This window comes from Anabrus simplex, chromosome 14 (assembly GCF_040414725.1).
Source record: "Anabrus simplex isolate iqAnaSimp1 chromosome 14, ASM4041472v1, whole genome shotgun sequence".
Lineage (NCBI taxonomy): Eukaryota > Metazoa > Arthropoda > Insecta > Orthoptera > Tettigoniidae > Anabrus > Anabrus simplex.
The window spans coordinates 55,406,233-55,420,030 of record NC_090278.1 but is presented as its reverse complement, the minus strand read 5'-3'; the positions used below and the strand labels follow the sequence as shown (position 1 = coordinate 55,420,030).

The following is a 13,798-nucleotide window of genomic DNA, read 5'->3' as shown; positions in this document are numbered from 1 at the left end:
AATAAAGCTTTTGCGAAAGTTCACTGATATCAATATCGCGTGTTATCGATATATTCAGAGAGTAAAATCTTCAGTCTTTCTGGCGGTATTACTTAATGCTGCTATTGTGCAGCAGGAATTGAAGATACAGGCGAAAGAAAAACATGGCCGACAGATCGGCCCTCGGCATTTTTAACAGCAGCTCAGATGGACGATAGATTGGCCACCTGGCTCTATAAGACTTAATCAATGAAGATTAAAATTCCTGACCCAGCCATAAATCAGACCCAAGTGCCCTTGTACCAAAGGCCAGCACACTAACCATTAAGCCATTGAGCTACACTCCTAATCTTATATTATGTTACAACATTACCCTTGTTTTACATAGAACGACCAGTCACCAATACACTGAACTTTCCACAGACTCAGATTTCTCTCATGAATATATAAATCCATTTTTGTTTCTCTACAGGATCTCCACTCTTCAGCTTGCTACATGTTCAATGCAACAGCTACAGCATTTGGCTTCGCTCTAGATATCCTGTCCCTGTTTTACATCGCATGTGTCACTTTCAGCTTTCTTCTGTTTGAAGGTATGTAGTAAATCAATGTTATTTGACATTACCATCATTGCCATCATCATACCCTCTTATTCAGATGCAAACGATTTGAGGCAAATACAATTCCCCACCTTTTTGACTCTATCTTTCCACTGCTCCTCATCCACCGCCTTGTTCAGTGAAGAATCTGTCATCTTGTCTGCTTCTTAACTACCAAATATTTTCTGGTACGATATAAACTTCATCATGATCCATATTGACAAACATTCACACTAATAAGGAATTAAAATACCATTTAATATGATGTCAAATCACTTATACAATGGGACTGGTTTCAGCCCCATTGTGGGTCATCTTCAGCGATGGACTAAATTTGACCATCATCATCATCATCACTTTCCAGATCCATTTTCCTGGGTGTGGTGTACAAGCGCTGATCCCTTCTTCCTGTCAAAGTATAGTTTCTGTTCCTCTATGTCCTCCCACTTGGCATTCCTCTTGCTGACCTCAAATTTCACTGTGTCTATCTGTCTGTTCTTGGTCTCCCAACTGGCTTTTTCCTTTCACTTCTTTGTCAAAGTAATTCCTTACTGTTCTTGTTCTCTCCATCCTCATCACATGTCCAAACCATTGTAGCCTGCATCTTCCTAAAAGTTTGGTAACAAGTATTTTGATGCCAGCCTTCTTCCTGTTGGCTTCATTTCTAATCTTGTCTTTCTTGGTCTTTTGATTCATTATTCTGATGAATTTTGTTTCTGTAGACTAGATTTTACTATTTGCCTTGTTATGCAGGGTACATGTTTCGAGTCCATACATGTGAATTGGAATGATAGGTATAATGCATGGTCAGTTTTGCTTTCTGGGGTGTTTTATCATCCCAGAGTAGATTTCTAAAATCGACAATCATCATCATCATCATCATCATTATCATCATCATCATCATCTCCCATTATCCAGCTGTAGCTAGGTAGGGGCAAACATGCCTCTCCACTTTCTTCGGTTTTTCCACCACTCCTCCTCCAACACTGTGTCCCAGTCGAGGTTTCTTTCTCTAATACTGCTTTGGATTGTGTCCTTCTATCTCAACCGTGGTCGTCCGCGGCCTCTCCTTCCTTGCATTTGCATTTCCATCACCTTTTTTGGCATTCTTTCATCACTCATTCGCTTTATGTGTCAAAACCATCTTAGTTGGCTCTTCTCTATTCTACCATTCATTTTTTCCACTTCAATTTCTTCCCGGATTTTCTCATTCCTTATTTTGTTTCTTCTACTCTTCTGTATCATACTCCTCTAGAACTTAATTTCGGCTGCCTGTATTCGACTCTCATCCTTCTTTGTCATTGTCCAAGTTTCTGCTCCGTAAGTTGTATGGGTACGTAATACATCTTGTACATAGTTTCCTTTTCTTCCATTGGCACATCCTTGTCCCATAACATGTTTCTTACACTATGATAGAAACAGCTTCCAGCTTGAATCCTCTTACTAATTTCAGCCACTTTTCGGGAGATAGTGGGTTCGAACCCCACTGTCGGCAACCCTGAAGACCGTGGTTTCCCATTTTCACACCAGGTAAATGCTGGTGCTCTACCTTAATTAAGGCCACAGCTGATTCCTTCCCACTCCTAGCCCTTTTCCTGTCTCATCGTCGCCATAAGACCTATCTGTGTTGGTGTGACGTAAAGCAACCTACAAAAAGAAAAAAAAAATCAGCATCCAGTCGAGCATTCTCCATTAATTCACTCCCCATGTATTTGAACATCTCCACTACTTCCAGGGGCTTGTCTGCAAGTCTAATTTGATCTTTCCCTTCTTTCTCCTCTTTAGTCATAACAAGAGTTTTACTCTTTTCTACACTTATTTTCAATCCACATTCTTTGATCTTTCCATTCACCACATTCAGCTGTTCTTGAACCTTCATGTCCTCTTCTCCAAAACTCACAAATAAATGTTCATTTCTCTTCCTCCATATGCTGCTGAATTGTACTTTTATTAGTTCAAGTTTATTTCACTTCAGATCATATTGTCAGCTCGTAACGGGAAGAATATTTTCCAGTGTCGGTACTTCAAACTCACGTGTCCAACTTACCTGATGTACCGGTACCTTATTTGACTTTTCAGAAAAATCTCACGCTGGAATTTTACACCAAATGACGATAAATGCAAATGAGTTGATCCAACTGTGCTTAGTTTATCTTTTAAAAGTAAATGAATTGTAAATAATGTTTAAATATCTGAATTCCTTGAATAATTTACGCATCTGAAGTTTTTGCCTGTATTTTTCATCAAAAAAGTGTGTTATTTATGCGAGAAAATATGGTAATGTATATATACAGTCATTAATTGTAGTTTTAACATGCTTCGGTGTGCTGGGGTTAACAGTATTTCAGTCCAACGCGAGACGAGCCGGGCATCGAAGGAGGGACCCTGCTAGATTTCCCCAAACCGTTCATTTCCAATCTTGTACAAGTGATGTGTCTATCCACCCTTTTTCTTGGATTCAAAAACGGAAATTTTACTTTAGGCATTGTTTTTCATATTAGAACAACGTAAGGTGGAAGCTTTCTGCCATCAGCTGTTACAGCAAGCATTGCAGTACATTGTTTTTTTTTTCACTTCCGTTAGTGCGTACGATAACACTCGATGTCCTTTTCTTATCGATTGTTGATTGAAATAAACTTGACATCCGCGAAGGAGAGTGACATATCTACCGACTCACTAAATGTAGACGTCGCAAGATGGAAGACATCCATCAATTCTGCGGTGTCAGCAATGAAACCAATGAAAATGGTAACTGGGTATTGGCTGTTTTGGGATTTTAATCTACCCACATAAGTGAAACCACTCTTCTTCTGAGAAGAGAATGAAATTGGAATGAATTTCTCTGTTGTGCAGTTTATTCAAAATCCATTCATCGAATCTAATCCTGCATACAGGACCACCCAGATTAAGTTCTAGCTCTACAGTACACGGTCATGCAGGCTCCCCTCCCTCCTGTGCATACCGTGGAGGCCATGCGTAGGCTACTTGGAGCCAGCAGCAGTGCCAATGCACTATGAGAAACTTTGTCTCATTACCAAAAATTTATGCCTGTCTGGCCATCAGATGATATAGATGTTGATTCCCATGTGGTATGCACTAGCCATGCGTCTTGGTAGGTGTGCTATTTACCAACTGATGAGCCCAACTTAGCACACTGGTGTGAAACGCTGGCAACCAAAAATGAGTTAGATGGAAAATTTATAATGTCCAATAAGTAGACCTGGGATTTTAAGGCAAATGCCTATTTCGTTCCCAACAAAATAACATGATTTTTAAAAAATATGTTGACGTTTCATGATAAATCCTGTACATTAATAGAGTTTTATAGTGCCCTAAAATGCCTATTTGGACCTTTACTGCCCATTTTAGTGCCTAAAATTGCCTATTTTCTACATTTAAAATAAAATTCAACTTCTGTAATTTTTACAGTCACACAATGGATATCCCTGGAACGAGCAGAACAGCAGAGGGTGGGGTTTTCACAGAAATGTGCTCTTCCCAGACAACTGTCACCAAAGGAATGCTGAGTGAAGGGTGGAGGTGGAGGATTAGCTCAGAAGAACAACGAGCAGGTAGTAAAGGACGTACTGTGTCGAGTGACGGGGTGAGGGGGAGGATTATCTAGGAAGAACAAGGAGCAGGTAGTAAGAAGGGACATACTGTGTCAAGTCGCCAGTGAAAGAACATCTGTTTAAGTGAATATAGTTCATCATGCCTAAAACGAAATCATCTAAGAGTGCGCTTATACAACAATGGCTTGTACAATTTCCAGGGATGACTTTTGATGGCAAGATTATTTTCTGCCGGTACTGCAATAAACAGGTATATGCATATATCTTAAATTTCATATTAATCTAAAACTAAGGTTTTGATATAGGCTCCTCTAATTAATTGTAGAGACCTAGTCCAGGCGACCTGGGTTCGATTTCCAGTAGCGGCAGTAATTTAGAAATCTATGAGCTCTGGGACGGTGCTGACCCAGCATCGTGAGGACAATTGAGAAGCTACAGTGGGCAGGGGTCACGGAGGCAAGGCAATACGGCTGAGGGATGTATCATGCTGACCACACGCCACCCAATATCTGCAGGCCATGAGCTGGGCAGCAACCGTTATTGAAAGCCAATGCCCTTCGGGGACTGTAGTGTTCTTGTTCTTAATTAACTTTAGATTAATAGTGGCTTAATTTAAATAGTTCAAAATTACAAATTTTATTCAATAGCTCACCTTTTCTATTCCTCATCTAAGTTTCTAATCTACATCACTTTGTGTTTTAGATTTCACATGAGAAAAAATGCCACCTTCAGCAGCATGCAGATACTGCTAGTCACAAAGCGAAAGCAGCCATGAAAAGTAACATTAGACAGACTCTGCTCACACAAACTATATCTCCTACAACCCATAATGGTTTCTATGCTAATATGTGCAGAGCCCTAGTTGCAGCAAATATCCCCTGGAATGCTGTGCATAATCCGGTTATCAGAGATTTTTTACAGAAATACAACAAGCAGCACATCCCATCAGCATCTTCATTAAAGAAAAACTACTTAGATATTTGTTACAATGAGGTCATTTTTTCAATCAGGGAGGATATTGGGGAGTCTTGTGTATGGTTGTGTGTGGACGAAACCACCGACTCTGTGGGCAGGTACATTGCTAACCTTATAGTAGGAAAACTGGAACCCAATCAGGCTTCTACCGCTCACCATCTTTGCTCTAAGCAGCTTGAGAAAGTCAATAGTCAAAGCATTGCATACTTCATCAACAAGAGGTTGCAATTGTTGTATACTGGGAGTGTTGATGATTCTAAAGTCCTTCTCCTTGTCTCTGATGCTGCTTCCTACATGGTTGCCACTGCACCTCTCCTCAAAACTTTTTATCCTTCTTTAATTCATGTTACTTGCATGGCCCATGCCTTGCATAGACTCGCAGACACAGTTAGGGCCGAGTTTCCTGCAGTAAATACTCTCATTTCAACAATGAAGAAAGTGTTCTGTAAGGCTCCATCAAGAATAGCCATCTTTCAAGAGAATGGAAGCTGTCCTGTATTTTGCAGAACATCTTGAGGAAATCAAGACTGTGATAGACAATTTGCCTTTAACGGACAACTCTGCATGTGTGTTGTCTGTCAAAGAGCTGTTAAATGATTGTTCCAGTGTTCAGAGAGACATTGCGTATATTCAGGCAAATTTTTCATTTCTTCCAGTCACCATTACAAAAATGGAGGAAAAAGGAAACAGTCTCAAACAGCAATTTTCTGTAATTGAGGAAGCTGAGAATAACATACAAAGTGCTAGGGGCAAGGTAGAGGATAAAATAAGAGACACATGGTCTAGTGTACTGCAGAAGAACCCAGGTTATTCAGTGTTGAAAAGAGTACATCTGGTAATGGAAGGGGAAAACGTAGACTTACCAAGTGAAATTGAATTGAAAAATGTAGGTAATTTTTCCTATGCCTCTCTAACATCTGTGAGTGTGGAGCGCTCTTTTTCTGCTTTCAAAATGATTTTAGCAGACAAAAGGCACAGCCTGACTGTGGAAAATTTGGAGAAAATTATTTTTATGTACTGTAAAGCAAACTATGAATGAAAGTACTGTAGGAATGTTCCTCACAAATAATAAACACATACTCCATTTGCGTTTACACCGTTATTGGATGCCTACAGTGCTGTAATTGTGTACAGTGATTTTAGTATTAAGGTTTTAGATCAGTACTGATAATGATATATCATATAATCCATAACTTTTTTTGACACATGGCTTTTTTATATTGTTTTTGATAAATGTCTTTTATCCTCTCTTAATTTTGCAGTTATTTCGGTTAAGAATAGGGATACCACGTTTGTTAAAGTAAAAACGTGTCACGTTACAGTTTAAGTGTATATTGTAATATTTTAAGGTCTATTTCCTGCCTATCCACACATTTTTAAAACATATTTTAAGTGCCTATTTTCTTTTTTAAAAGCCTGTTTTAGGCACCTAAAACTAAATTTTTTAGAGCCTAAAATCCCAGGTCTACCAATAACGGACCAACTATACTGGTATTGTAAAATACCATGTCGAAAAGAATTGTATCTAGTGTTTCCATATCCTTGTTGGATAGTTTTTATCCGTATACAGTGGAAACTCGGTTCTCCGTTTTTGGAGGGACCACGGAAAAAAACGTACAACACAGGAAAACGGAAAATGTGGGAATGAATAAACCATCAACAATTTGGCTAAACATCACAAAAATGAAATATGTATACTTATAATCTTACAAACACCCCTAAACCAAACCAAACTACAGCCCCAATGGGCCTTTCGCCTACCAAGCGACCCTCTCGGTCCGAAGGCTTGCAGATTACAAAGTTACGCATGGTCAGTGTGACGAATCCTCTCGGCCTTTATTCCACGCTCTGTAGACTGGGGCCGCCATCTTACCATTCAATAGCTCCTCAATTAAAGGTAATCGTACAATGAGTGAACCTGGAACCAGTCCTCATATCGAAGTAAAAATGCCTGACCTGGCCGGTAATCAAACCCGGACCCTCCGGGTGAGAGGCAGGCAAGTTAAGACTGTGGGGCCGGCTACAAACTAATTACCATACCGGTACGCGACTTAAAAATCTCAAAACTTCACATTCAGTTTTACCAGGGAAACTTTGTCAGTTTCCTCTAAATCCTTCTTTCAGCTCAGCAACTTTGATCAGCCACAGCCAAACTCTTCAAAAAATCTAATACGGTACCTGTAACGGCAAGCCGATCAACAATCGACCACAAGTAGTTTTTAATTCTCTATCTCTGATCTAATAAAGTAAAGCAAATTAGATAAAAAAGTGCCCAATATGATGGCGAAATCCTCTTTTTTTATCTTCCATTGTAATTTGGTCACCGGTATACTGTTTGTAGTCAGTTTATGGAAATCTTGTACCGCGTAAACTAGGCCTACATCGGCTTTTCAAGGTTATGTTGAACTTGAGAATATGGTTTCGAATGTATCGATCTTCAAGTTCTCAAATGTTAAATTAAATTCTGCCCATCACTAATCATCATCAGATTGGAAAGAGATAAAATATCATTAACACTTCCAAAATTACGATAATCGCGACCTTGAGCTCAGCTGGAATGCGCGCTCGCTGTACAAGTCGGTACGAGTGTGAAATGATACAAAGCTTCAAATGTAACGTGCGCAAATAAAACAACTGCGGTTTTCACAACATTTTAACACAAAAATGTGAAATTCCCAGTCTTATATTAGGACGAAAATAGTAATAGGAAATCTCAAAACCTCCCATGGCTTTATGTATGTAAGGTGCAAGATCTCTTCTGGGTCTCAATAACATAATCATGTACGATAATATTAAAATACTACTGTAAATTTGTGTTACTTAAGAAGGAGCAGTTTCAATTCCTGCCTGAAAGCCCAGTGACTATACAGTGCCCTGAGGGAAATGCCGAAAACCTGTTCGGCAATACACTCGAAAAAAAAAAAAATCTAACCCTGGACATAATTTAGACGTTTTGCAAGTACGAACATTTGACGAAATTCGTTTCGTGTTCAAGTAGAGCTGCCGAAGAAATGTTCTCTGTCTCCTTCCAATTGTTGTGGACACTCTGCTTTACGATTTCCACGGATTCTCTAAACACTACCACCGGAATGCGATGCTAAGGTGGTCCCTTATGCAAGTTTGCCGCCGATCGCTTTTCCAGTACAGTACTTCCCCAAATTACCGGTACCGCAGTGACGAGACGTTGACACCAAGATCTGTAAGTATGCCGTAGCCGTCCTTTCGTGAGATACAGTTTCTTGAAAAACGGGTGATCGAGGATTTAGCATTGATGGGACTGAAATTTCTGGACGGTTGATCCGGGAAATAGTTTCTTCGAGGAACGGATAATACGGGATTTTTACAACGTGATTTAATTAGGATGCTCGCGGGACCACGTAATTTGAACGAATAATATGGGAAAGCGTAGTTTTCGGGAACGTATAATCGAGGTTCTACTGTATTCAGTAGTATGTTTTCTTGCTTAACACATTCTTTTTCCCTGCTCCCTGCAGAAATGTCTTAATGAGGTGTTACTGTAATTGGATGACCGAGTATGATTGTAGTCATACGATTCCTCTCATATTATAATGTTTTCAGCATCCTTTGTTTCAACCATTCCAGGTTCTCTTGGTGGTGAAGTGGGACTGGCCATCACTCAGTCTATGGCTCTTACTGGCATGATCCAGTGGGGAATGAGGCAGTCAGCAGAGATAGCCAACCAGATGATGGCTGTCGAGAGGATCCTCGAATATGCCGCTCTTGAAGCTGAGCCTAATTTGGAATCCCCACCTGGTGAGTACCTTCAAAAATCTTACCCTTGCGTGTGTTAAGTTTATCATTTACTTATGTACTGGTGCAAGCTAACATGGCCAGTGGCAGTAGCCTTTACCAGGCTGTTAGGTTGTGGTCATAAATAGACTGGGTACACAAACTGTAGAAATGGTGCAAGCACTGTACAACAACTGAGTAGCAGTGTGCAGACTCTGGTTAGAAAGATGGAATGATTTAGAAATGAAACTGGACTAAGACAGGGGAGTGTGTTGTCACCTCTTTTGTTTCTAATGGTTAAGGATGAAATTGTAAAGGAGACAAAGGAAGTATATGGACATAGGGAGATATTATGAAGGGAGTTCAATATATAAAGCAACACTGTTTTTTTTTTTAAAGCCGGTTGATTTTATTGAGGATTCACATACACCATGTTGTTCCTCAGTCCTTTTGCTACAATACTCTATTTTTCAACATAATCTCCGTTTAATGTTACGGCCTTACGCCACTGTAATGTGAGGGCCTGTACGCCTGCATTGTACCATGGATGATAGGAAAACTTAAAACGGTCCACCTTTTCAATACAAGTAGCAAGTGTGTGTGCGTGTGCGTTTTGTATTCAGGAATCATTCAAGGCAAATATTTTCGCACTGCAAGTTGTGTGGTTAAGCTTATTTTTAATATGTATAACTTTTGCTTTCTCAACGATGCATGTGTTTCTACATTCGTCCCTGTTTTTATCTCCTCGTAAGATGTGTATTATTTCATGTAACACCTTGTGTAAAAAATTGGGTTATATGAAGGAGTTATATCATGTTCAAGATCATGCTTTCACGTCTCTGCACAATATTTAAAATGAAATTTTACCGTTGGTCTTTATAGCTATTGTTGAGAGTGAAGGAGAATTTCCTGTTGTGTATGTTTATCAGGAACTCAAGGGAGACTTCATTAGTTAGTCGGAACATAGAAAAAATGATGAACTCTTCTCAGAAGAACTCTTAAGGTTTCACTTTACTTTGTCCTGCCTGCTGGCTCTTCAGAAATGTGTGCGCGTGTGTTTTATATTCAGGAATCATTCAAGAAGAACACTTTCACACTGCAAGATGTGTGGTTAAGGTTATTTTTAATATGTATAACTTATGCTTTCTCAACGATTCATTTGTTTCTATATTCGTCCCTGTTTTTATCTCCTTGTAAGATGTGTATTGTTTAATGTAACGCCTTGTGTAATATAAATGCCTACATGCTGGCCTATTTCCCACATTTTGGCTGATGATGACGCAAAACAGCGTTGAAACTAGTTCCAAGTGCAGATACATGTTATAAATAAACTATAACATTTTTGTATTGAAAAGGTGGACCGTTTTAAGTTTTCCTATCATCCATTCTCAGTTCAATACGGACAAAAATGAAATTCTTAGGTTTAAATGCATTGTACCACTCGATTGGTCGATGTTGGAGCCAACGTCGTGCTGCAACGATAACTTCCCCATCATTCGCGTAGTGCTTTCTTCATTGGGCTAAACAAATGGAAGTCAGAAGGCACGAGATCCAGGCTGTATGGTGGATGTGGAAGAACATTCCACTGAAGTTCTGTGAGCTCCTGTTTGGTGCGCAGACTTGTGTTAGGTCTTGCATTGTTGTCATGGAGAAGGGGAAGTTCATTTGAATTTTTATGGCTACAAATATGCTGAAGTCATTTATTCAATTTCCTTAGAGTAGCTCAATACACCTCAGAGTTGATCGTTTCATCACAAGGGAGGACATACAGTAGAACAGAATAACCCCTTCAGAGTCCCAGAAGACCGTAACCATGACTTTATGGTTTTTAACCTTTTCTTCGTGGGACAATTGGTGTGGCGCCTCTCCATGGATTGCCATTTTGTTTCCGATTTGAAGTGATGAATCCATGTTTCATCGCCTGTGACAATGTTTGATAAGAAATTCTCACCTTCAGCCTCATAACGAGCAAGCAATTCCGCACAGATGTTCCTTATTTGCTCTTTATGGTCTTCCTTTAGGTTGCAAATTATTCTCAATCTCTAGCTGTTGTTTATAACTATTGGACATTGTTTTTGTATCAAGTTCAGGTACAGAATTCTTGGGATTATTATACCCAAAGAAGATTACAATCTTTATCACGATTTTTACTACCCCAAGATCTGCAAAGTCATGGTCTTCATTAAAAAAATGTTTTGTTAGTTTTCTTTTACATTCTTTTAAATTTATTTCTCATGAGTTCAGACACTATTTATCCTCAATACTCTTAGTTTGTAATAGGCATTTCTATATTATAATTGTAGCATGTTAACTTAAGATGTTTTTATAGTGTAACATATTTTCAATGTATTCCTTGTATGATTGGTTAATGATTCTGACTTTTGACCTTAAGGTTATCTACAGGCTGATGATACCCTTAAAAAGGGGCGAAACATGTTCCTAAGAAGTGTACGTAGTATTATGTAAATTTCACCCACGTAGCACGTGGCTTGTATTGAATAGGTGGTGCAATAGAATAAATTATTTTGTGATAATATGCTTCCTTTAGGTGTTGAGGAACCCAGCTGGAACCAAGCTTTGAATACTCCAACTGGCGGATAAGTGTGTCTCAACACCACAAACAGAGATGTCAAGAACAACAGCGAGGTGTTTGACTGTGATCCGTCGATCACCTCGAATAAGGGTGTCCGCTCGGTCCTACTGTGCGACCGGCCGGCACACAGGAGATCAGACAGGTTTGCTCAACCTTGTAGTAATGATGAAACACGCCTTACCCAACGACTCATTGTGTCCACTGCCAGGTCTCCGTAGACATTCTGCGAGTGCCTATGAATATCTATGATGCCCTGGTTTTCCGCCAAAAGAAACTCGAAAACTGCTGTCTGTTTGGTACACATCTCTGTTACAGACGCCACTTTGAATGCTAGTTATAGCGCTGCCACCTGTTGGAAATTAATGAAACTCTACAAGACGAAGCAGGAATATTCAAAGATGTCCCATACAAAATTCCAATTTTTTAAAACCAAAATTGACTGAGAAATAAATAATGTCTTGCATTATATATTGAACGCCCCTCGTACTACTTGCAGATGAAATTATGGTCTGGGGAATAAACAGCAAAGAAGTACAGTGAAACCTCGATTCTCCGTTTTTCGAGGGACCATGAAAATAAAACGTACAACACGGGAAAACGGAAAATCCGGGATTGAATGAAAACCATCAACAATTTGGCTAAACATCACAAAAATGAAATATGTATAATTATAATCTTACAAAAACTCCTAAACCAAACCAAACTACAGCCCCATTGGGACTTTGCCTGCCAAGCGACCGCTGCTCAGCCCAAAGGCCTGCAGATTACGAGGGCGCATGTTCAGTGCGACGAATCCTCTCGGCCAATATTCCTGGCTCTGTAGATCGGGGTCGCCATCTCACCATTAGATAGCTCCACAACTAAAGGTAATCACGTAGGCGGAGTGGACCTGGAACCAGACGTATATCCAGATAAAATTGCCTGACCTGGTCGCAATCGAACCCGTGCCCTCTGGATGAGAGGCAGGCATGTTAGACCGCGAAACCGCATTAATTACCGGTACGAGAGTTCAAAATCTCGATACTTTATATTCAATTTTACAGGGGAATCTTCGTCAGTTTCCCGTGAAAACTTCTTTCAGTTCAGCAACTTTGATTAGGCTAGCCAAACTCTTCGAAAAATCTAATAACGCCAAGCCAAACGACAATCGACCACAAGTAGCTTTTTAATTCTCTCATCTAATAAAATAAAGCACATTAGATACAAAAGCTCCCAAAATGATGGCGAAATCCCTTCATTTCTTAATCTTTCATTGTAATTTGGTCTCCGGTATGCAGTTTGTAGTCAGTTTCTGGAAATCTCCTACCGCGCAAATCAGACCTGCATCGACTTTTAAAGGTTATGTTGAGCTCGAAAACATGGTTTCGAATGTAAGTATCGATTCTTAAAAGTTCTCGAATGCATTATATCAAGGATCTTATAAGAGAAATAGATCCGTCACTCCTGTATAATATAGTTCACTGAGAAAACAGGTCATGGAAGCTATAGTGGCCCCTGTATCTCCGCCAACATAAGGAAATAAATACCACGATAATACCTCGTAATAAACTTGATAATAACAGTTGTTACTTTGTTAAAATTTTAATTGTGATAGAGATAATGATTGCATTTCGGTAGGAAAGTTGTATCTAAAGCTTCTCTCGTGTCTTTTACTTGAAAAGCAAATTGCAATTATCGTATTTGTATGTTGGCAATACTGCTATAATGCTAGCTTGTATCGTTGTTTCACCGTTCGCATTTTAATGTACATTTACATCTATTAAATAATAAATGCAACATTGATTACTGAAAATGTTAATGCAATTCATATAAAACCCCAAAACACCCGTATTTGCCTAAATCACGATCTAACGTAACCTCATTCTTTCGCTCGTTCGTTAAACCCTTCCCACGACTTTTATGTATGGGAATGGAAAACAGGAGAAAGAAAGGAAGAAGTAAAACACAGCATAATGCACACAGTTTATATTTTATTCCAAACAGCAGGTAAGAAGCACAATCACACACACGTTTACTCGCAACAGCTAGGTAGTTCAATGTGAAATACGTTCATGATCATAATACTATTTCTTCACACTAAGAACGCGTATAATTGTAATTTCACTCCATACTCTCAAAAAGAAAAACTGGATCAAAAACTCGTTCAATGCGAAAGAATCTCAAAAAAAAATTTCGTCTAACAAGCACTATTACTTACCGTACGACCGAGCTCGATAGCTGCAGTCGCTTAAGTGCAGCCAGTATCCAGTAATCGGGAGATAGTGGGTTCGAGCCTCACTCTCGGCAGCCCTGAAGTTGTTTTTCCGTGGTTTCCCATTTTCAGACCAGGC

At 39.4% G+C, this 13,798-nt stretch overlaps 1 protein-coding gene across 1 annotated transcript in view; it reads left to right on the top strand.

Annotated features, from left to right (window-relative positions):
• The window catches only part of LOC137502985 (ATP-binding cassette subfamily C member 4-like), a 183,546-nt gene that overhangs the window by 118,124 nt on the left and 51,624 nt on the right, over positions 1 to 13,798 (top strand). The window contains exons 18-19 of the mRNA XM_068230280.1: positions 452 to 572; positions 8,729 to 8,899. Coding sequence (XP_068086381.1) covers positions 452 to 572; positions 8,729 to 8,899 — 292 coding nt within the window. The remainder of the gene's footprint in view (positions 1 to 451; positions 573 to 8,728; positions 8,900 to 13,798) is intronic.